The sequence below is a fragment of the Crinia signifera genome, chromosome 19, assembly GCF_055691185.1.
Source record: "Crinia signifera chromosome 19, ASM5569118v1, whole genome shotgun sequence".
NCBI classification, from domain to species: domain Eukaryota; kingdom Metazoa; phylum Chordata; class Amphibia; order Anura; family Myobatrachidae; genus Crinia; species Crinia signifera.
The window spans coordinates 93,117,428-93,143,730 of NC_139226.1; the positions used below are offsets into that span (position 1 = coordinate 93,117,428).

The window sequence follows — 26,303 nt, forward strand, 5'->3', positions numbered from 1 at the left end:
GCATCACACACACCACTGTATCACTCCGCCTACTGTCACAGGCTGTTTCACATACTGTAGTCAAAATCTGTCTGTTATTTGATTTATATCACACTTTCTTTTATAATGACCATAAAATGTGTTTTTGTGTTTCCAGGTTTCTGAGGATCTGGTGGAGGAAAAGTTGTGCATTGAGAACAACCAATCGGGTTCTGCAAACTGGCTCAAATTTATCCGAATTGCTTGCACCTGCGATGAACAAAATTTAGCAATCTGTCACCTGAATGACCAGGTAACACCAGATATTTCCTGCAGCTGAAACATGGATTATTTCAAGTGCATGTTTTTGTTGTTAGTGACCAAAAAAGGTCTCCTTAAAGAGCGCAAAATAAGACTATATTTACCTATGACTTGTAGGCAGTCACTTGATTATAAATATTTATAAATTCATAAGGGCTGGAACGGCTGAGAGACCGATCAGCTGAGCAAAATAGTCATTCTCTCTAGCAGCGGAAAAAGTGGACATCAGGAACCGACGCTGATGATGGCAGACGGTAGTGCATATACACACACCCGATGTCTCCATAAACCTCTGCACAACATTTCCCCCATAATATTGCAGCCCGTGCCCACAGCTGATGTGCATTACTAGATTGACAGTAATTAGGTCGGCCACTATTGGCCAACAGTGAAAAGTCGACATGGAAAATGGTCGACATGGAAATGGTCCACACAAGAAAAAGTTGCCATCAGTTTTCAACTACTTCTGTGCCTATGTCGACATCTGTCGACATGAACCCCCAATTGGTGTAATGCATACCTTTGCATGGCTCGCTTCACTCGGGCACTTGACCCTTCCCAAGTGAATCACGAATTATGAACAAGTTATCGGAGTTTTAAAAAATTGTGAAAAACTCATGTCAACCTTTTCATGTGTCAATTGCCATGTTTATTTATTGCTTGTGTCAACCTTTTGCCAATGTCAAACCACAGCATGTTGACCTTTTTTGCCTGTACATCAATAGTGGTCAACCAATTGACCGTCAACCCACCGACCAGATAAGACAGTGGCAACTACAACTCCCATCATAACCTCATGGTTGATAATTATGATGGAAGACTCTATTTAGCTTTTAATGTTTGAAATACCATTCCTGGACTTCCTACTAAGAAATGTTCTTGCCCTATGGGCATCGTACTTCATAATGTAACAATCGAACACTACTTGTCTAATCCTTCTCCCTCAGGGTGTTAGATCAGGGGACCCATTACGGCTGTGGTCAGATGGAACCGCGTCCACTGTAATTTGTAACAAGACCACATCTCATTTCATGCTGGTCTTCAAAATGCTTTGACACTGAGAGAGATTTCCTGATCTTTGCTGACCGGAGATTCAGCTAGACTACTCAATCACTTTGATGAAACCCCAAGTGCTCATTCAAAGGCGCAGCGGCCCAATCACGCACATAATTACCAGCCCCAGACGATGATTGGCACCTTTCCTCTGGTCACGTAGACTATTATCAGGAAGCCTTTCCTGGTCACTTAGCACAGCCTCCGTGCCAAGGGTTGCCCAACTGAGTTTTACCACTTATATTTAAAATACAAGTCCCTATTTAACATGTATATTATTAGTCATTTGTCATCGCAGGAAACCTTAAGGTGTCAGCTGGAAATAGGATATTAATGATATTACAGAAACGTTTGAATTAACTTTTTGTTCTATTCTAAGTTTTTGGAAAATGCCTGAACTTAGTTGTTACAGTTTGTATCACAAAGAGGAATCATGTCGCACATCTAGGTGGCCCATTCCGCTATGTTTTGTAGCGTGTATTTTGTGTTATTATTTTATTTGTGTATATAGTTATTGTAGCACCCAGCATCTTTCAAAATTCATGCAGTCCTGCCTGTGGTGTCACTCTTTGCTGTGATCCTTCTAGCACAAGTCTGCTCTGCATATCAGTGCTAAAATACATACCACACTGCGCTTGAAGCACCACAGCAGAGAGTGACACCCCAGGTCGGGAAGAGGAACTGCGCTAGAAAATCTATTCTATGTTTGATACACAACAACTTCTATTTGGTGTCTGAGGACAATAAATGTTAATACCTAATGTAGAATGTGTGTCTTCCTAGAATTTATATTCCCAGAGTGTTTGAATGAAAAGGATTAGAGGTGTTAGATGCCTTTAGTAGTTTTTCTTATATACATATTTTTATTTTTTAACCTTTTTTTTTATCGGGTTATCTGATTGCATCACCTGATAAATACCCGTTTCTCAGAGAAAACACACAGGTTCAGTGAAAACTTGGTTTTCTCACCCGCTGCAGGAACGTTTTAAGCTGAAATCGGGGCTGCTTTTCTGGGATTTTGCCTGCCTGAAGCAAATAAAATCCATTATAAGCGTTGCTATATGCTAGCTTCTCAGGCTAATTAGATTATCCCGATCTAGCCTACTACCTTGTAGTTGTGGGAAATAGGATATCCCCTTAAATTATTTTGGTAATGATTCAGGCCCAGTTGGATCTGTGAGGCATGTGCAAAGTACAGATGTTCTGTACTTGACGCATGTGCCGGACCTATTCTGCAAATGTACGGTATTGGTCTGCGACATCAAACGCATTTTAGTTGTCTGCTGCTGTTTTGGGGTGGGGAGGGGCAACAACAGTTGCCATTTCCTAAAACCGAAGCGTGACAAGGCCAGGATCTTCATCGGAAGATGGGAATTTCTTTGCCTCTTTGTTAGACCTGTGGCGGCCATCTTATCAACCCCATGGGTCACGCAGCTGGCCGATGTTTTAAGCAGCCCTAATGCAAGTAGGAGGTGTCTACTTATGTCAGATTCCTACTACTGCATTGACATATTAGTACATTGCAGTAGCTGCGATTGCACCTCCAACCACATCTGAATCTGGCCCATTGGACTGAGTGTGGTTTATAAGGTGCTTATCCACCTACTGTATATGCAACTTACTGGAGCAAAATGTGTCTCGCCAACAAGAACCCTGGGACTAGGGATGGCTATCGACTATCGATATTCCCAAAACATCGATGGTTGGGACCTAGTGCTCGATGTTTTGGGCATTGATAGTGGATGGTCGAATAGTTATATGCCATCGATGGATGGCTTCCGATGGTAAAAGTTGGGGGCGCACTGCGTGCGCAGCGGCATTGCGTTCAGCAGCGTCGCTGCGGGTGGCCCGCCCCGCCGGGAGGTGCGCGCATGCGCAAAAGAAACTTAAACTGGATTGATGGCTAAAGTTTCTTCTGCTCATGCGCACGGATCCCGGCTGGGCAGGCTGCCCGCAGCTACCCATCTCGTTGCTTTGCACATGCGCGGCTAAGCGATGGCAGGAACCATCGATGGTGTGAGGTAGAATGGTTTATAGCCATCGATGTTTCCTGCTCTAGAAGCCATCGATGGCAACCATCGATGGGGGATGTGCCGATGGCCATCCCTACCTGGGACACATTGCAAAAAAAACCCATTCACTGCTTCACCACGGATGATTTTGCAATGCACATCGGCCATTTTGAACTTCAAATAAAATCCCCTGTTAGGTTTTCAGTTGGATTTCATTCTTCCCTGTCAAATGCTGGAACTATGGGAATGTGAACCTAGCAAGTATACAGTATTTCTGCACATGTGGTCTGTTCATGAGGGTCTTAGAAGCTGGTTTGTCCACTCCTCCTGATGCCTTTTAGCAGGGGTGGGGGCAGGCGGGGGGGTTCAGACCATTTATAAAAACAAAGTGTCTCCACCAAGGGCGATGCTGTGGTGGGAATCACCTGGCCCAGAGACCTGTTTCCTAATTGCAGAACTGGAACAAAAAAGAAAAAGCCATTGACCACAATCATAGATCCCGGTTTCTGGCTGAATGGAGATTGATGTTGGTCTTTTTCCCCTGGTAAGAACAGAAGACAGTTGTAGTGGGGAGCTGACATTGATGGATAGATAGTGGTTTGTCCAGGCTGCGGAATAAGTTTCCCTTTGTGTAGAAACAGCAGTGGAGGTTCTTATTAGCCAAATAGACAGGGCAAATTGAAGAAATGCATTTTGCATAAAATAACTAACTTGATATTTAAGAAAATATAGTTCTTGTATTTAATAGAAAATTACATAATGACTGTCTTGGTGCCAAGTTAAAAAAAAACAAAGCGTCTAAGAGTAAAATTAGAGGGTTCCCTCCAGGATTTCACACTCCTGGAATCTGCATTTTATGGGCTGGAGTGTGTGTATGTTTTATTTCTGTGTAAATCAATGGTCCGTCTCTACGCACATAAAACACAATAAAATATGTAAGGTAACTGCATTAAAAACATTCCCAAGCAACATGTAAAATATACCCTAATGTTCACTCACTACAATTGTACTGCACTACTGCTGTGTGAGTGCCATGGAAGCGTAGTCAGGTCATCTATTAAGCAACCAAAGCCTAAATTATGTCAGCCTGTCTTTTTGCTTTTTACTTATGGGTGTGGGGAAAAAAAAGCCCAAACTAGTATGTTCCATAGGACCCAGTGGGGTCTTAATCTGACTCTGCAAGGAATCTTATTTTCTGTGGTGCCTGTCCATCTATACTACTTCCTGTCTGCTACATTTTGTAACAGGAAGTGCCAATGGTCCTTATGACCAAGTCAAGTCCATTCAGCACTAGAACATTTATTAACATTATTCTGGGTACTTGTGTAGTTTCACGGCACCAGTATGGCGCCGTGCGTCTGAGTCCCCTTGCGGGGCTCGCTTCGCTCGCCCACGCTGCGGGCTCGGTGGCTCGCTACGCTCCCCACACTATTTCAAATCAACTCCATGCCAACATTGATAGTGGGGGTATGAACTATCCATGTTAGCATGGAGTTAAGTTACTTTTTTTAACATAGTTTGTGGCGAGCGTAGAACCCGGAAGTAGCACGGCGCCATGCTGGCGCCGTGAAACGAAACAAGTACCTTATTCTGTTACTCAAGTCTCAATGGTGTCAACCTTAAGGGGCCTATTATTATGACATTTTATTATGACATACCCCATATTATAATATATGTTCATAACGGCATACTCCTTTTTTGTCCCAAATGTTGGGAAGTATGTAGGACATATCTCTTACATCTATTGCATTCAGTCTTTAGGAAGTTGCAGAGATACAAAAAAGTTCTTTAATTGTGCATGATTTGGGCTTCATCAGTAAGCCCCTATATATCTTGTGAGTTAACATATCTCCTCCACCTTGTAAGTAGAATTACTTTGGAGTAATGCCAGAAACCTTTGTTTCCCAAGAAAACGTTCTTTGTTCCTGATATGACACCTGAGAAAGGTGGAAACTGAAATCATCCTGAATCAGTTTGTAAGAAAGGTCCTGATTGGAGAGAACGGTGGCTCTGCCATATGACTAGCGGCATTTACAGTACAGTCTGCTGATTCCCCTTCTAGTTGTCAACAAGGAAGCATAAGAGCTCTGGTAGGGGTAAGGTAGCCTGAATTATAGCTTCCAGAGTTCTGTTAGTTAGATGTAAAAAACACGGGACCACAACCCATATAATTAACAATATCAGCCGCGGGTCCCAAAATTGCATGTACATAATAAACTATATTGGCCACCGTTCAGTGATGTCACTGTGTCCCTTTGTACAGGCAGATCATTTGGATATATAGCCAAATTGAGCTGCATGTTTAGAAGACATCAATTATTTATAACAACGCGCAAGAACGCACATCCTTAATCGAATTGAGTGTACACAATAGAAGATATTGTAAAATATATCACCCAGAAGCCCCTTTTTTAGCAATATTGTTCACAATATCCTTTAGTGTGTACAGAGCTTAACTCTCTATTTTTAAGTTTGATACATAAATTGGGTCTGAACCCACAATGCACTTTCTTTGTTAGATAAGTCCATCAAATTTAATTTAATTTATAAATTCATTAAATGGGCAGGATGAACAACCAATTTAAATCTTTATGCAATGGGTATCCTGTACATTTCATACTTTTATGTCCAGAGGCAGAACTCTGGAAGGCAATGGAGTCATCCGCCGCCGGGCTCCTGCTCTCAAGGGGGCACCTCTCCACCACTGCTAGTTTAAATCCATTAATTGAAAGTCATGAAAATCGCTTCTGTGGTGAGTTCTGAAATGTATATGTGTTCTCTCTCTCTTTATGAACAACGTAATTGCTAGATTGCTAGGATAGACATGGAGGCAGTTAAACATGATAGCTGTGTGTGTGTACACTGGGGAACATGTGACTCGGGGGACCAATAGGGTAGCTAGGTTTGGCTTGTTGGCTTTGATATCAGTCCAAGAAGGAGGAGGAGTCTTCCTCTTTTTTCTTGGAAGTTCCCCGCCCTCCCTTCCCTAATGGTAGCTGGTAGGGGGTGGTGGGTGTTTTCCTTAATCGTGTTAGCTGTTTAGGCAGGAAAGAACGGCAAGGTGATAGATTTTATGCATTTACTAAGTTTATGTTTGCTGAGTATTTGTTTTTTTCGGAGCGCTTGCCTCTCATTGGCTTAGGCCTTCGCTGTATCACCCGCTCAGGGACAGCGACCCCACCCGGATGGGTGGGGCAGTCAATGTTGTAGGTTAAGTGGATACCGCTTTACTGTTTCTAGGCCAAATTACGTAGGCCAGTTTGGGGTGGGATTTTAGTTAAATAGCCGTTCTTTCTGGGCCACCATTTAAATAAATTAATAATTAAATAAATTAGCTTAAATTATTCTCAAAAATAAATTCAGCTAACAGTTTCTGCCAAACCTAAGTCTCCGAGTCTTTATTTCTTATATAGTTGTATAAGCATATTTATTGTCATCAGCACATGCTAAGGTCACACACATCTGCTATTACAATGTTTAACATATACAGTATATAATATATATTTCATAACAGACTATATATATTTTGAATAACGTTGTGTGTGTGTGTGTGTGTGTGTGTGTGTGGGGGGGGGGGGCACAAATATTCATCTTGCCTCCGGGCAACTGGGACAAACTTACGCCACTGTGTATGTCTTATTTCCATGTGTTGCTTCTTACACGTGTGGTCAATGTACAGTAGTACGCCCAACATGGCTGCCTCATCTGGTACTCTATTGTGTAGAATGCACAATGTATTGTTCTGACGCCTAGTGTTATCATCTCCACCTTATTTGCCATCGGCTTTAGCAGGCCTAAAATGTCTGCCTCACTCGGAACCTTCATGGGTAGGATAAATAATCCTTGCACCGGAGACCCAAAATGGACGCCAAGCGCTTTGTATTATCTCAATGATTTCCCTTTAATGCAAAGGGTGGCCACACCAAATAGTGATGGGTTTTACATTTCTCTTATGTACATTACATTTGCATTTTGTTACTTAGTAACTTGACTTAACACTTCTATTTTTGAAAGCATTCCTAATTTTCTAGACGTGTTGTAAGTAGGCACCATCATTAGGCCCCGTCCCCTTGTGGCAAAATATAACAATTCACGTATCAAACGGGAAGGGGCAGGACCAAAATGACATGAGATTAATGGAATAGTTTCATATTGGCACCACCCCCTCACAATTAAATTGTGGCAAAATTGCCTCAGGTGGCGGGGCTTAAAAAAAACCGCGCTCACTCTCCTTATTTGTCAGGGGGATTTCTGGATACTCAGAAACCCCCCATGCATGTGCCTCTGATCTCCGAAGCTGTATATTTCTCCCTAGCCTCAATCTGAATTTACCCACTATGCCCCTTTGCATTACTTGGGAAGCGGGATGGAAAAAAAAAAGATGCCCCCTGTTTGATTTGTCCTGCGCTGGCGTCCTTCATCCATAGCTGCCAGAGATGACACCACCTAGGCAATCACGTCTTCATGTTTCTAATCATTGCCGGTGACTAATCTTCATAATCAGAATAAAATCCACCACTAAGAATAGCTACGGATATAAGTGGCGCGCCACAGGCGCTGGGGAACAACAGAATAAGAGCGACAGATATTGTCATCGAGGAGCTCGGGAAGTTTCAGCCACATCCAGCTTGTATTCTAGCAATGGGAGCTCTTAGGTCATCCCAGCTAGTTAAATAAAAGACGTCCCTGTGTGTAATGAAAGGCAGACAATAGTGATTGATAACTGCAAGCTTCGGACACTTGAAAGGAGCCATCCACAGAAAGAACTCCAAGGTCATGGGATGCACTTAATTCTTCAGGCAGCTGATTATGACAATCTGGAGGATAATATGAATAGGGATAATGTAAATTGCTTTATTTGCAATTATCACCAGGGTGGTAAAGCACATTTCCTTTTATTTCTAGCACAGCGCTGAAAGGTCATCCACACTCAATTATGTATTACTGAGAGGTGTCTCGGGTTACAGTAATATCCTAGTGCTGTAGTTACAATTTGGGAAAGTCGAAAATTCCGTTCTGACCCATTTAGAATGGAAACAGATGTAGCATATTAGCAGGGAGAATGAATAGGGTTGTGGGTCTGTAGTCAGAAATGTATATGGACTGCGAATATGTTTGTGCTAATAAATGGCAGTAATACAAAAAATCGGATTTTGTATATGACTGATAGTGAGCCGTTACTGAGGGGCCGTAGGGAAGATCTGCCATCCAAGTAGGCGCTGAACTGGTTTGTTAGCATTTACCTTTAACCTTAAAAAAAATCATAATCTATCCTTTTTCGGACACAGATGGGCGAATTCCATTGTTTTGTGGTGCCCATCAGAGCAATTCTGTAGTCATCGTCCCCCAATAGGGCACTAGTGCCATGTGTGCATGCCCAGAAGTACAGAGTTTAGCTGCATAAAGTAATGTTGTGGTAGCGGTTTAACTAGAAATGTTGAGCCCCCTGACAAAAAAAAACGTTTCTGGCTCCCCTTTTGTGCTGTACACACTGCACTCCCCTGACAGAAGCTAGAAGCCCAGCAAGACCTTTGGCATCTGTCTCCTCCAAGGCTGCGGCCATTTTTGAAGGGGCCATTTTCAGTAGATTCCTTGTGGATGGCTAAACCGTATAGAAATTTCAGAGACCCAGCGCCCCCAGTCATTGGCTCCCCCAAGCCACCACTTGGAATGCTGTGGCATTGTTACACCACTGTGCTGTCTTCCCCCATGCTGTGTCCGGTGCTGGGGGACACTTGCATGCGTAGTAAAGAAACCATAGGACATCTACGACTGAGTTGACACAGCGTCCAAGCCTAAATCAGTCCCAACGAACGTTCATGTGAAAATATCCAGTTAAAGGGATGAGTTGAGAAAATGTCCACAATCCAATCTTCACAGCTCAGACAGGGAGGAATCTGTTAATCCAAACATTATTTTACTCACTGAGAAAGGAAAACGACTGCCTAGAATATATTTAATTCAAATAAACATCTATTATAGTACCAATACTTCAATGATATTTGAGAGAGTGTTCAAGTCACCTCTGGGCATTCCGCTGCCCTTTCTAGGGGGAAAGGTTTTCCTGGTTTAAACAAGAGAATTTGATTTGTGAAGTGGCCATCTGCATTTTTAATTGATATTTATTTAAAACAAATGATAGTCAACATTTCTAAGTAATGAAAGTATTCTAGCTGTTTATAAGAATATATTCTCTGATTGATGAATGTTGATGGAATTTTAATGCATTCAGAATTGTTTTGCAATATCACTGATCGAATTGAGCCATCTGTTCCTAATAGAGTAATGTGAAAACACTAATAACACACTAACCATTATCAGAATTGCTACAATATTTACATTTAGTGAATACGTCCTTTAAAAAATAATATTGGGCATTGAATCAGGAAAAAAAGTAAAGTGGGATTCTGCTGCATGTTTTTAATTCTTAAATAGTTTTTTACATTGCATTAAAGAAAACTCTGGCTTAATGAAAAGACATACTATATAATTAGTAATAATTAATACAAGCCTGAGTGATATTCTGCACACGTAAATCTCTAGCTATGTAATTTAAATTTTCACCTTTGTGTTTGTCTACTCACAAGAAGTATTAAGATCTCAGCATTCAGTACATGTACCATTATTTCTCTTCTCTTCCCCATAATCATTTCCTCTTTTTTATGACATCTCTTGTTCGTAATACTGAAGTGGATTAATTTTCTTGAAATACAATTGCCCGGACATGGTCTACGTGCAAGGGACTCGTGTGACATAATTTGTGCAGGCTTTGGCATTATAGTGTGTGAGTACAGGTATGAAAAAGACTGAAAATATAGTTTATGAACTGTAGAGCGTAATAACAAATGGTTTTAAATATACGTGTGCTAGGTCTAATTCCGCAATGTACTGTAATGTAGGTACACATGGTCAGGAGCCAATCATCTTCCACTGGCATACTATGTATTGGGGCACAATGGTATGGCATACTGTGTATTGGGGCATTCTGGTGTGGCATAATATGTTTTGTGAAACTATGCTGTGGCATACTCTGTATTTGGGCACTGTGGTGTGGCATACTATGTATTGAGGGCACTGTGGTGTGAAATACTATGTTTTGAGGCACTGTGGTGTGGCATACTCTGTATTGTGGACATTGTGGTGTGGCATACTCTGTATTGTGGACATTATGGTGTGGCATATTATGTATTGGGGCACTGTGTTGTTGCATATTCTGTATTAGGGACAAAGTGCTGTTGCATACTATGTACCAGAGGTACAGTGGTGTCCTGTAACTATATATTGTGTAATAGAATTGAATTATATCATATCCAGAGGTCAAGTCATGTTCAAGTGCTGTGTCCTATGTCTGTATAGTGTGCAATAGAATTGTATGAGGATCATATCCATTGGTCATGTCATGTTGGAGGGGTAGTGTTACTGTCTAGAGTGTAACAGCTGTCATATGATCATGTTGGGAAGTGTTGTTATATAACTGTACATGGTGTAACAGAATTCTAATACGGTCATATTTAGAGGTCAGGACATGTTGAGAGTATACTGTCCTATATCTGTATAGAGTGTAATAGAATTGTTTTATGGTCGTACCCAGTGGTCAGGATATGTTGGGGTTCAGTGTCTAATGTCTGTATATGGTACAAAAGAATTGTATTCTGGTCGTACACAGTGGGTGGCTTGCAGTGTCCGATATCTGTATAATAAGTATATAAGGATCATGTCCAGTGGTCAGGACATGTTGGGGTGCAGTGTCTAATGTCTGTATAGGGTGTAAAATAATTGTATTCTGGTCGTACCCAGTGGGTGGGGTGCAGTGTCCGACATCTGTATATGGTGTAATAGAAGTGTATTCTGGTCGTACCCAGTGGGTGGGGTGCAGTGTCCGATATCTGTATATGGTGTAATAGAAGTGTATTCTGGTCGTACCCAGTGGGTGGGGTGCAGTGTCCGATATCTGTATATGGTGTAATAGAAGTGTATTTTGGTCATACCCAGTGGTCAGGACATGTCTGGGTGCAGTGTTCGTTGTCTGGGTGAAATAGAATTGTATTATGGTCATAACCAGTAGTCAGGCCATGTTGGGGGGTGCAGTGTCCAATATCTGTATAGGGTGTAATAGAAGTGTATTATGGTCATAACCAGTAGTCAGGCCATGTTGGGGTGTAGTGTCCAATATCTGTATAGGGTGTAATAGAATTGTATTATGGTCATAACCAGTAGTCAGGCCATGTTGGGGTGTAGTGTCCAATATGTGTATAGGGTGTAATAGAAGTGTATTATGGTCATAACCAGTAGTCAGGCCATGTTGGGGTGTAGTGTCCAATATCTGTAATAGGGTGTAATAGAATTGTATTATGGTCATAACCAGTAGTCAGGCCATGTTGGGGTGCAGTGTCCAATATCTGTATAGGGTGTAATAGAATTGTATTATGGTCATAACCAGTAGTCAGGCCATGTTGGGGTGCAGTCAGGGCCGGCGCTACCCACTCAGCAGCTCCTGCAAAGCAGGGAGGCGCCATGCTGAAAAGGCGCTGTCTCCCTCCCTGCTCTGCTAAAGCTGCCTCAGCCCTCACTGTCACTGCCTCCTGCACACCGCCCGCAGCGCCTGTCTGTCAACGGGTGGCAGTATGGAGAGCCTGAGCAGCTCCCTGCACCGCTCCCACACTGTCCTCCTCCTGCGACCTGCCCCCTCTTCCTCACAGACACTTATGCTGAGGCATGTACCACTGTCTGTGAATGCCTGGATGACATGTCATGTCCGGATCGGACCCCTACCCATTGCTCCCTGCACCTGTCAGCTGTCAATCAAATGACGAACAGGCAGCAGCGCTGCCTCCCCTTCCTTCCCTCTTCTCAGTGTGCCAGTCCTCATCACTCTGCCCCCTCTATCTCCTCCCCTCTTCTTCCATCTCCTCCTTCTCTCCCCTCCTTTCCCCCTCAGTCATGAGAGGGGTGTAATGGCGTCCTCAGCATCCTGCCTACGCAGATAGAAGAGGAGGGATTGCAGAAGAGTTAAACAGCAAAAGAACAGCGAGTCTTTTATTACATGTTAATAACAATTTTTTTAATAATTGTAGATTTTTTTATATTAATTTAGACACTTATTAAATAATGGGCTGGGTTTTGTGCCTAAAGGTGGCCATACACTGCAATGCTTTCGGATCTAGCCAATAACGTATGCGATTCTGGCAGCGTGTATGGGCACCTTGAGTGCCTGCGACATTTTGCGGACACAGCACTGAGATGGTGTGTGCATACATGTACATGCACCCGAGATCCTCCATAGGATCGCATGTTGCATACACTCCCATAATCGGGCTGCAGCTTGTTGCAATGGTAATGTGAAAGGGCGCAAAATGTATGGATTGCAGGAGAGCGCCAGACACCCTAGCACCGGCCCTGGGTGCAGTGTCCAATATCTGTATAGGGTGTAATAGAATTGTATTATGGTCATAACCAGTAGTAGGCCATGTTGGGGTGCAGTGTCTAATATCTGTATATGGTGTAATAGAAGTGTATTATGGCTGTGTCAAGTTGTCATGTTGGAAGATTCACCTGCCCAATCAAAGGTGTTTCTGAGAATTGTTTCATAAGGTTTATTATTATGCTATGACAGCCTATTATATACGTTACACCGATCATATGTTCTGCCATGACAGCTGTCTGCTGGGGTTGGTGTTTCACATTGAGGTGTAACTTACTGAGTTAGGTACCTGTGGGTTTGTGGGGAGTTCACTGTGTAAGAACACAGATAATATATACCACCAGACCCCTGTGGTTAGTACAGCTTCATGAGAAGGTGGTACCCCCGTGTAAAGAAGAACTTGCCATTCTGTTTCCTCTGTGGTGTGTGTGTGTGTGTGTGTGTGGGGGGGGGGGGACTGTGTGATGTTCAAAGGGCAAAGTAATATCTTATTTCTGGGTTCCATTTCTTATAATTAAGTTCATTTTTAAGGTTGTCATCTGCATACATATAAAAAAAATTCACAGTGAGTGTTCGTTCCAACTGTTATTGATGTGGGCAGCAAATCTGCCCTAGTGATGTCACTCGTGAACTGTATATGTCACTGGTTGGCAGCAGGTGCAGCATATAGGTACTATATGTACGGTATAATAACAATAAGTAACCTTAGAATTGCTTCCCAGTGGGCCATATCGCCTGACCTTTCTTTTGCTAGCTGGTCTCAGGAAATTAACATTGGACTTCTAAATGGTTACTACCATTACCTTGGAGATTGATGCCTAGTTGGTGAAATTCCTAGTACTTAGGAACCTGACCCAAAGGGGGAGACAGGATTAGCCGTGAGCAAAGTTCTCGTAAATACCCGACATGTGCAGGTATGGGCGTGATTCAGGCTGCCGCGATGTCCACCCATGTCAGCAGCTTCAGTGTATGTATCCAGTTCCCCAAATGTTTTTTTTTTTCCTATCTATAATTTTAATATTATGAAATCACAAGCATGGTACATTTAGGAGGAGTGTGTGTGTGTGTGCGTGCGCGCGCAGGAGTGGGGGGTGGGGGGGGGGGGGTAAGGGCATGCCTATCACTTCTGTTATTACCTCACATTTATCCTTACACTGCTGCAGAGAAAGGGACGCCTCAGTAGCTTACAGGCTGTTGGGATGCTGGAATTTACACTCCAATCAAGATGGCACATTGGGGCAGATGTACTAAGCCTGGTAAAGTGATAAAGTGGAAGGTGATTGGCTGGAAAGTTATCACCTTCCACCTTATCTCCACTTTATTACTTTACCTGACTGAATACATCCGCCCCATTGTACAGTACAGTGGAAATATTTAGCAATTACTGGTACTTTTTTGGGCTAACCATACCAACACAAGCATCCAACTGCCGCCCTAAGACAAGTGCCCCATGGGAAATTCACCCCCAACAACCATGCATCCCACAAACTACCACAACCACTCAGAGACTCCACTTTTTTACCCTATCTGTAGAAAAAAGGGGGAGAACTACTACTATCTTAGGGATGGGACCAACAAGGATTACATTTTGCATGCGATGCATCACTCCCGTTCATCGCAATAAAGCGTGGCGCTTAGTGACACTGTATACTTGCACAAAAGGACAACTCTGTAAGAGGAAAGAAGGACTTCTGATCTTAAGCACTGGGAGGGACCATTTTATGGGCGTGTTATGGGAGGGTCGAAGGCATGCCAGATAACTGGTCAGGAACACAGGTTCTTAATCGCTCATATTGCAGGCCATACTCTGATGGAGTTCTGCACCTAGTGTGTGGCTTGCACTGTCCCATGATTTCCTTTAACCTTGCTCAGAATAAGGGGGTATTCAATGTGGGATTCCGACTGTCAGCCGCGAACTCGGCAATCCCCTGCCATTTCCAACAAAACAGATGCAAAAAGTCGGATCTGTTTTGTCAAACTCCGCCTTCAACGCTGTCGGTAGAGGCAGCATTGAAGAGGCAGCCACCGCTATTTCCCTTGTTGGAAATAGCGGCCGACATTGAACACCCCCCTAAGGCACATATTTTTTTCTAAAAGTCTGACGCCTGTATGATGCCAAGAAGCTCTAATTTGCCAACCAACAGGGCACATCTGCAATGGCTGACTCGGTGGTTCCACATATTTTCCAACAATTAAAAAAACAAATAAAAAAATTGTAATTACAGGCAAACAAAATATAGCCAAACCATCATGAGTTGTCAGTAATGTCACCAGCCCCTAGTGGGTTCATAGGCTGTATCTTTCCTCACAAAATGGCTGCCTTCGTCATGTCTAGGCAACAGCTGCTCTTACATATGTCTGTTATATGGTTATTGGGTTGACCACTGAAGGTTGACAGGCCTTTAGTCCACACCTGAAATAGGTCGACATGGGTAAGGTCAACAGGGTCGGAAGGTTGACACAAGCATTAGGTCGACAATGGGAAGGTTGACAGTCAAAAGGTCAACATGAGTTTTTCATGTTTTTTTAGCTGACGTGCTGACAGGCAGTATTTCATGCCCTACCAACTACTACAGTGTGGAAGGGGTGTGGTACACTTAGACAGTATCGAGCTTCCGACCCGGTCAGCCTTATCCATGTCGATATATTTCAGGTGTCGACCTTCAGTGGTTGACCCATCAGGGTTTGCAGAACATGTAAGTGCGCCCCCTGCTGTTCCACCATCCGGATTCTGCACGCTGATTTCTGCAGTGGTATGGAGGATGTGACCTATATATACAGTAGTAAATCTTTAATAAATGTGCTGTGCGACAACAAACTGTGCTTCACAGCACCACTGATTTCCCTGACAGGAGGATGCCAGAGACCCAGCACCAGCCCTATCTACACTCACACATCATACAACGTACTTAGCCACCAAGTGGCTATAAAAGACGGCGGCTCAAATGGAACTATTTTTGAGAGTCTCTATTCTTGTTATTCGATAAAGTGTTCACCTTCTAGAAGTTTTATGGCACAGTCACTGCTGATTATGACAGCAAGGGATCCCAAACATATTTACTACAGCTCATGTGAAGTCATTCCTAGACAACAATTGTTTTGTTGGACTAGCAGACAATGCACATAGCTGCCACGTCTATCGCTAAGGAACACAATGCTAGTGATTTTGCACAAGCTTTCTCCACCGGCCCAGAAGAAAATATATATATGTATTTTACAAGTAATTTGAACAAAAGAAAGTACATGGGGACCCTGGGTGCAGCCTCCACCTCTTCCCCTCTCTGTTCAGAGCTGGGCCGGCGGAACGGGTCAGTCATGTGCCCAAATGTCTGGACACTCTCGACATGGGTTGTCAGGAAGTGGAGCCTTTTGTTAGGGAACAATTCAATATCCAAAGCACAACATAACAGAGATGAGAATTCTAACTCGCGCTCTACAGGATTAAAAAGAAAATACTTTTTTTTTTATCCTTTGTGTGTTTGGTATAATTCCATTCATTATTACATGTAAGCATTATTTAGCCAGTAATAACTATAGAAATAAACATGTATATCAGTTCATTCAGAAATGACAAAGATGTGTTACTGTTCTTTCACCAATAAGACAGTAGACTGGTAACTGGCTCAATTGGCGTTTCATTTTGGGCCCCAGGAACAGTATGGGCCCCAGGAACAGTATGGGGAATATTCAATCTCCCGCCGCCATTCCCGACGGGGGAAATGGCGGCAAGACCCAATTCAATGCTGTCTTCCTCTACAGCATTGAATAGGGATCTTGGCAGAATGTGCCCAACTTCACTAGCAGTTCTGCACGTTCTACCGCGAACAGCCGGGAATTGACAAGCTCTCGGCCGCTGTTTGCCGATTCCAGGCCGCTGCTCGCCCCACGCCTCCTTCTCGAAGCTCGACAGGTGGGACATTGAATCCCTGCCTTCAAAATTTCAGTTGAGCAGACCGAGAACAGAACATTGAATAGCCCGCTATGTGTCTTCGATTTTGGGCATAGTTTATATGGGTTTTATACTTGAATTTGATCATTTAATACTTTTAGTCATTGATAATATTCTATATTTATTTGATGGCATAATTTGAGGGTTTCAGTAAATAAATGCATTTGTGTATTGTAGGTGCTTTGTAGTCCGTACTCTGCTCTGTTGTTGCCAAGTACAGCCTGGGGGAGAATATTAGATTTTTGGGTACCCCGTCTCATCTTGTACACCATGCAACGGTGCACAATATGTGAATTCTTTATTAAGGTTTTTAAAAAACACAACGATGAAATGTATTGGAAATAAATAAGTAATTGAGATAATTACTTATTTATTTCCAATACATTTCATCATTGTGGTTTTTTTTAATTTGTTTTTAATATTTGCCCGTTTTTATTTTACTTCAATAACATGCTATATGGTGGCACAATTACTATTAGGGGGTGACTGTATCTAGAAGTATATCCTTTATCGCTTTTCTAGGTTTGTCCATTGCATATTTGTGAACAAGGCATATTCGCTCATATTGGTGTTTGGCTTACAAACATTTTCTTACCCTTGATATTGACGTCTCTCGATTTCCAAATCAGTTTAATGATTCATTTAGATATAAAGTGCGTTTTTTTTTTTCTCTTCAGGGCATTTTTTGATGATTATTTTATTTTTTGATTGAATATTTGCTGGTTTTCTTCCATGTCTATGGTTGTTGTGAGTGAGGTGTTTATACAACGAGGAGTTTATTGTTCCACAGTAGTAGTGTGCATCAGTGATGCAGAGCCTTGCTTTACTGGGTTACACAAACTGAGTCTGTAAAGTGCTTCGGCAAACATATGGGGCATTTTTAAACCTACATAATCAATTAACGTTAAAGCCTTTTCTTTGTTTGTACAGATGACAGGTGAAACGTGAAATCTATAGATAACAGAATACCATTTCCAATCCTTTTATTATTAGACAATTGAATGAAATTATATTACACCAATAAAGTGATGCATTTTGTTTCCGCCACTCATGGCTACTATATCCCAGAAACCGTGAAATTATATTAACCAAACCTTACTTTTGGTCATTTATTCTGCTTTACTTTTTATTTACAAACCATTTAACTGTGCGTGTGTTTACATGAACTGTACAAAGGATGATTAGATTTTACAGAGGGATGACTGCGAAATATCTATTCCATTTTACGCAATTAAACTAGCTGCTACCCACGTGGTTTAGGCGATAGGTGGAAGGATAATTAATGGTTCCAAAGTGGTATTACAGAAAAAAACTTATGTTTGTTAGTATTAACCATGCAGAAACACGTGTTTTTATTTTGTGCATTGTCTGTTGGTACAATATAATAAATACAATTAAAGACACTGTACAATGCCGCATAATTAATGTTTACTTTCAAAATATAAAACATTTTTAATGAAATGTTTATCAGAGGCCAGATATAAAAATTATTAATAATAATAATTCTTATTTATAATAATTTGTAATAAAATTCTTAATAATAATTATAATAGTAATCGTTTTTTATACATAATCAGATTTTAAATTCTTGTAATTGAAAAAGTATTTAAATTATTGGTAAATGTATAAAAATATATATATATACATATACATGGGAAGTTGTTTCTAGAATTGTATATTCATTTCTAAAGGACACTGTTTTAATTTCTGTTTTGATTATTATTTATCTTGAAAATGTGTTGTGTTGTCATTACAAATACAATACAAATCAATTGCATCTGCAATTATATATATATATATATATATATATATATATGCATAATATATATAAATGTGTGTGTGTGTGTGTGTGTGTATGACTGTGTGTGTGTCATATGTGTATATATATATATATGTGTGTGTGTGTATATATATATATATATATATATATATATATATATATGCATAATATATATAAATGTGTGTCTGTATGACTGTGTGTGTGTGTGTGTCATATGTATATATATATATATCTAGATATATATGTGTGTGTGTGTGTATATATATATATATATATATATATATATATATATATACATTTAAATAAATCACTCTGAAATATCTTCTTATCGAAATGCGCTCTCCAGTATACTTAGTAAAAAGGTGAAATTTATTTTTAACAGACTGGACAATAAATACAATATTTGCCACCCTTAAGGCCCTCAAATAATGTATTAGGTGGTATATTTAATATAAATAAATAATAATAATATATAACCCCTATGCTTGTCATTAGCAGCCATGGTCTGTGTAAAGCAGTGCTTCCCAGTTTGCAGAAGAATGTAACAAATGCACCAACAGTTAGAAAACTTGGAGAGGAAGAGAGGAGAAACTTCCTCTCTCCCCCTTGATTTGCAGCCTGTTGTAGCCTGTGATACAGACATAATGCAGGGAGGGTCTCTGGAGAGATGAGATTAGGGGGAGTGACTGAGGCTTGCATCTCAGACCATTGAGAGAGTCGGATAATCTGCTATGAAACCCCACCTCAGGAGAGATAAGGTGATGATGCAAAGGCTAGGATAGTCCAGGGACTATCTTCAGGCCTGGCACACATACACACACACATGCACATACACACACACAGACTGACACTGTGCCCTGTGTGTGTGTCACTAATGCATGAAGGATGGTGTTTGCAACGAGCTCCACAGACACTGCTATAGTAGCCGACTGGAAGGCTCTTGACACAAGTCAAGCCTCAGAGCTGGTGCACCTTACACAGAGGAAAAAGGTTAGATGATGTGTTTTGTGTGTGTCCTGTCACTTTCTGCGCAGTGTCTTGCGATGTTCTGTCTATCTTCTGTCTGCTGCTAAACTTGGGAAAGTTCTGACGCTGACTTTCAGTGCAATTCCCACACGCTTGTATCAGGAGGACACCCAGAGTCCATAGATGAGGATTCTTTTTATTTTATTTTTAAAATCATTATTATAATTATTATTCTTAGTCTTTTTTATTATTATTTTAACCAAGATGTGTTAGAAAAAAATAAATAAAATGAGAAAAAAAAAAGAATGAAGTTGCCTTGAATAACTATGGTTGGAATTGAGCGTGTGTTGGAGAGCTGCAGGTTTCGTTCTGGGCATAGTGAAATGTGTGGGTACAGTGCGCCCCCCAGTGGCTGCAGCAGTCGGGACGATGCAGAAGACGCTTAATAAACAACATACATACGCTGAATATAGTGTCATCGTTATTTTTCCCCCTTTAGCAAAATGAAATGTGTTTATCCCTAATTAGGGATATTTTATTGTGTGAGAAATATTAGTTTTATTTCAGTTTATCTGGCTGCTGGTTGTATTATTTTAGCAGTGCCCATAGATAGAAACATGAAATAATTATGTTGGTGAAATGCAGACAATTATTTTCTGTGTATATATACTGTGCATTCATGTTTTGTCTATTTCAAAACAAAAATAACAGTTAAAATGATTGGATTTGTCTAGTATGTTGCTAGGTTGTCTGGAAAACTTAATATATGAAAACAGAAATTGTTAAAACGACAATGATGTTAGCTATTTTGTATTTATTTTTGTTATACTAGATTAATCTTGTATTTACTTTATTATTAGTAGTATTATTAGTATTATTTGTATAGTGCTACATTGACTAATATAAGAAAACAAAAACAATCTATTTAAAACACAATTGCAAATTCCCATTAATCGATTGCCTCAATAACTCTATTTTCATGGATGGATTTAGTTATATCGCACCTATTATAACCGTAAAATAACATGGTCATGATAGATTAATACATAGGATTGTCAGCTGAATCATATCAATATTGCAATCCTTTTATTAGGGTATGTTTTGTTCCTGGGAGATCGCTTGCATTCCTCATACAGAAGCATTGTAATGTAGCTGGACAGTGTCCCACAAAAGCTAGAGTGTACAGAACGATTCGACCCCCCCAGCCCAGCGGGTCAATTCAGCATTTTATCAACAAGAGCCACTTGCACGTTTTAAATTCTGCATCCATATTTTATTTACGCTGACAGATTTCCATGGTATCATTGAAGCAACTTTACATCGTAAAAATCATGTGCTGTGGCATCATCCTAACAGAATCGTGTAAGGCATTTTTGAGCGTTTGCTTTAAAAATAACAAACGCTCACTTGTAAGCTAACCAATGCAATATATCATGTTTATTTACAAATATAAGGCGCAATCCAATGTCAATATTTGTTGTTGACTCTGTGTATGGTGCTGTAAAAATACATGGAGCTTCTTTGAGGAAATATTTTGTGTACTAACATTTATATATTCCTGTAATTATATTTACAAAAAAAAAAAAATTCAGCGCTGTTTTGTTAAAACCAATTATAGAGAATGTAAACTGTTTCTCATGGTTTTTCCAAAGTTAAAAGAAAATAATGTCTTGCCAGTAGTCCCCTATGTATTTCTGTCATTATAAATTTGTCTGGGTATGTATTGTATTTATTATCCCTATGAAAAATAATCAGCAATCACTTAGCCATGCAGCAGCCGAAAATAAAGATTGCAACTGCTCGGATGTTTGCAAGTCGCAAAGTCTACATCATTGGTGCCTGGTTGGTTGTGATTTTATTCTAAAATAGTGATTGGGTGACGATGGGTTAGTGTGATACATTGCTTGGATAGTTTGGCGTTCTTTAGAGCTTATGATGATTCCATTCATTCGGTCAGATTCAATAATGAATGGGGGTTATGAAAGGGATGAAAATAATGCTGAGTTGATACTAAAACGTAAAATGTTTGGGCAGACTATGGCGTTCGTGCCATATCAGTAATGTGTTCTGATCGCTACAAAAGTCTCTTGTTTGTTGGCTTTGGTTAGAATAGTTTGATCCTTTTATTAATATCCTTTAGCACTGTCATTTTTCTTGACGGAATAACCCCTAACTTCTGTACATTTGTTTTTGTACTGTATATTTAAATACACGACGATTGGCCGCTTGTGGCTGTAAATGTTTAATAAATATCCGATTTCTGTTTGTGTATATTATATTCTTGACTAATACAGTAAACTGTTATTTTGAGTTAAATTTATCATACTGAAGTACCCCCATGAGTCTGCCTGAGGTCCCCCCCAGGGAACACATTACACAGGTTGAGAAACCCCAGACTTATACACGATCCCCCTCTATAAACTATTAATGCACTTTTCTATACTAGCCAAACAACCATGTATGAAAGGCACATGGAGCTTTAAGAGGGGAAAAAAATCCACCATTCAGTCCCGATCAGTAATCTTTGTTACTGGCTCCTAGGTCTATTCCGCTCCTCTTGTTATTTGTTAAGTAGAATGGGCTTGTTATTTTTATAAACTCCAGAGAGCTCTTTATAAACTTTTCCGAGCACGTGTTTTCAGTGTGGTCAAGTCAGACAAACTGGATGGGACCCAATGGACTTACGTACGATGAGTTCAATATATTGTTTGTTTTCTAGAATTGCTTAGGTTTTTTGTTTTGACTTGTTTATTTATTTGACTCCCGAGTCATTATTCTGCTTTGATGATGTTTAATGCTGTGTACGCGTCGGTTATCGACGGATTTGTGTCCAGCCCCTGAAGGGTTAACTGTGTCCGCTTGGTTGCAGACGTACAGTGGCTGAGATGCCGGGCATATGGTCTGCAGCCCAGTCCTGGCTTTTGCTTCTAATTTCGCACCTGGTAGGGATATTATACAGTATTTTCAAGTATTAGTTTGACAGATCAATGCAGTGTATGAAGTTCTCCGTGTTACGAGGATCTTAATTAACCCTTTGGATAACGCAGTCCTGTTGACAGTTCCCAGTTGTTATACTAGATTTGTTTTGAGGAGGGGAGTCTTAAAACGGTACCTGAACGAATGATAGAGGCAGGTGCAAGAGGTGTTAATTACATCAGTGTATTACTCCACTAAGACGTAAAACACACCAAATCCAGCACTGGCAAGACCAATAAATATTCCATCTGTACTGAGAAATATCAGCGTCTTTGTTGCTTTTCTGCAAGCGTTTCCATCAATATCCGAAAAGCTAAAAATAATTTTTATAACACAAAAGCAAAAAAAAGATAAATTAGAAATCTGTCACCGGCTATAAGGAACACCGTAATCAACAGGCGCCATTTGTAAAACACAAAAACAAACTTGTGTTTGTCAGAATGGCGTTTAGTATTAGATTGTCGTAGTGGAGAATATTATTTCTGGGATAAATTTTGATCCTATTGGAAGATGTAGCCTGGCAGCCATACAGTATGTTATGTTTGTGTGAGTTTCATGTTATAGGTATATATTTACTACTGTTCACTGTTACTATTAACTCTTTGAGTGAATCAAAAATAAAATAGGTGTTAAAATTGCCAAGCAAACATTTATATTCGTTATAATGACCTGTAATGTTTACCTTATGTAGGAAATATAATCTTTATTTAAAACAACATTTTTGTATTTGAATTTATATAACAAATGTGAGCGACGCCGGCATTTTTAGCGGATATTTTGAACCTCTCCACAGAAATATTGGCACGCAAAGGGTTCATAATCGAGTGTATTTGTTCAGCTTCTGTGCGGAATATGTACATGCAAGTGGCACTTATGAGCAGTCTAAAAAGTGCCTGTTATAGCGCATTTTACTATTGATATGCCACAGTTGTTAGACACTAAGTAAATGTAGTAAACCCACCAAGGATCACATGTAACTACACTTTAATCTGAGCTGTAATGTCCTTTGGAAGAATCTGCTATTGCCAACATTCTATTTGTTATTCTCCCTCTTTCCTGCGTTCCTGTGAATGCATTACAGCTCCTGTCACATTTAAGCACATTACAATTTATTTACAAAAATATGATCGGAGTCATTCTCTGCGCCCCCCCCCCCCCCCCCCCCCCCTGTTACCGCATTTAATGTTGCAGATCAGCTTGCGATGTGTAATATCTAGTGGGTGTGCTGTGGGTATTTCTTTTTATGTTAACACCATAACTGGAATATCGCCCAAAGTCAATCTTTGCCAAAATTCATTCCTTCTCACTACACATCGCTCTGACTTGTATACCCAACCATTAAAAATTTCAACACTCAATTTTAAGCTATACATATTGCTTTAACCCGTGTGCGGAAGGACCTGCCTGTCCAGCCTTTCCCGAAAAAGACTTGTTCTGCAGTTTACTTTTGGTCAGATCTACAATGGTGTATTTAATACAAATAGTCTGCAAAAAGTATTTGATCAGATTTTTATGGATTTATGTTGTGTGGACCATTCACAAAAATGTACACCGCTAATATGCAATAAATATCCGTTGTATAAGGGAAATACACCTATAGTGCACATATAGATTCGCTAACCCTCATTTCTTTGTATCTTGTCATTGCAGCTTTTTTATAAAGTTATAAAAGACATTGAGCCTGGAGAAGAATTGTTAGTTTATATGAAGGAAGGGAATTTTTCCCTTGGAAGCATGCCCCCAAATCTAGAAGGTAAGTCATTTGTGTTTAGCGCACATCCTCAGTACCTATAGATACAGTGTATGAATACAAATCCTTGCTTTGTATACATTTATTTAACCTGAACAAATTCAAATGTGTCCAAAATAAAATTCCAGTAAAATAAAGCTGTGTCCACCTTTATGTTACTAGGGTTTTAAGGGTTAACAGCAGTAGGTGAGATTTACCCTTCGTTTTTGACTATATAGTCAAACTCAAATCGGTATCACATAGACATTGAATGGAGGTTGAACATGTTTTTAAGCTTTCGATGCCGATGCGCGCTCCCGTTTAGCATAAATCCAATAGCCAAACAGACAGTGCAGCCAAGACTATGGGGGATCCCGGGTCACGACTGTCGGGACGTCCCGCAAGCCATGACCCTGTCCCGTTCTAGGCTCGCTCGACTGATTCAATGTCCCGCCTGCCGAGCACTGAAAAGGGGGCGTGGCCATGAGAAACAGGATGGATTGTCGAGATCCGGCCGTGAGCTCGACAATCCACGCTCGTTCTCGGCAAAACGAGCCCGACTGATTTTAAAGTCGAGCTCGTTTTGCCGAGATGCTTCTTTAATGCTGTCGGGAAAGACAGCATTGAATATACCCCCAATGCTATTTCCCCAACAGACGAAAATCGCAGCAGGTGATTGAATACCCCCCCCCAATATAATGGAAATCGAATTCATCGAATATCTTTTGCCTTGCGATTTGATTCCAATGTATCGGCATCATCAAGCCACTCCTAAGCACTCTCTCCCTTGTATGAACAACCTTTTATTTAAAATTATAGCATAGTTAAAATGTCATGCAAATCACATACAGAAAGCCAAAAGCGCATCAGAATCGAAAGTGTAAAAAGTCAAAATCGAATAGAAATGAGTTAGCAGAAGAGCAGAAATTGAATAGCAAATGAATCTCACCGTGTGTACACACCATGAAAGATTGTGTCCTGCTCAGGTAAATGCAGGTTGGAATGTCGTTCCTAGTTTCTGTTCTCACTCTGTATAATATAAAGCAATTATTTACCTTCAGAGAATTCATTGGTTTGCTACTATACTTGACTTTATCTACATTTTCTGTGCTTTTCATCAGCGGCTGCCTATTATACAGGTAACTCTGATCGCTAGTCTCTCCTCGCATGCTACACACTGGATATAAATGTCCCAAATGCAAAAGTGAAGGATATCTTTACCTTACGCTAGGGCACCAAATATAAGCCAAAGTGCTCATATGCTATAAAGGTTTTTGCTGAAAGGCACTGACGGGAGCTGAGAGAAGGAAGCCAGATGTTGAACCAATAAATGTAATCTGAAGATGGAAACATGGTTTAAAACAGACTGAAAGGAAGTGTTTATACGCATGATAAGAACCTGTTTTACGTGGCCTGCAATTGTTGTGTTGCGGAGGCCAATGCCCAATATTCTGCAGGGAAGGATCTATGGATTTGTGGTGATTACTACGACAGTGGGGTGTAGTAGCGGGAATTTGCTTGGCAGTGAAATGATTACAGTAAAGACACGCATCCGATACACGAACGCAGTTATTTGTCATGTACAATATGATTTTAGGAGGTGGAGTCAACCACAGAAGCGATATAGATGACTTAATTAACTTATTCAAACTCGCAGGGGAGGAGAGTTGCCCCCTTGGGAGCAGGAGCACAGCGGCAGATGACTCCATTGCCTCCCAGAGTAACACCTCTGCTTTACACACAACAGTCTAAGATGGAGAGCGATAAAGTACCAACCAATCCGCTCCTGTCATTTTTCAAGCCCAGCCTGTAACATGATGGAACCGATTTGTTCGTACTTTATTTCTTTCTAAGTTTTAATAAATCTCCCCCAAATACTGAGAAACCTGGTAGTGCCCACATAATAAAAGAGATTGACATCAGTCCTTTAGTTAGACCACACATGGCGAAACAGAAGGGCATGGAACGTATCCATCAATCCTATATCTGACCAATCCATGTTTGCCAAATGTAGCAATAATTGTGAAATCTCCCTGAATAGGATGGCATTGCCAGAAGAAATCACCCACTTGGCTGAGATGGTCAGTTTCAATCACATTAGTAGTTTGTGTACATATGTGTCCATTGTGTGATTTACT

The 26,303-nt window shown here is 40.6% G+C and overlaps 1 protein-coding gene across 10 annotated transcripts in view; it reads left to right on the plus strand.

Moving 5' to 3' along the window:
- The window catches only part of PRDM16 (PR/SET domain 16), a 478,584-nt gene that overhangs the window by 403,396 nt on the left and 48,885 nt on the right, over nucleotides 1-26,303 (plus strand). For 8 of the 10 annotated variants that reach the window (XM_083162920.1, XM_083162922.1, XM_083162919.1 and 5 more), the window contains exons 4-5: nucleotides 137-271; nucleotides 24,087-24,189. In XM_083162920.1, the coding sequence (XP_083019046.1) occupies nucleotides 137-271; nucleotides 24,087-24,189 (238 nt within the window). The other 2 variants (XM_083162927.1, XM_083162926.1) reach the window with 2 other exon arrangements.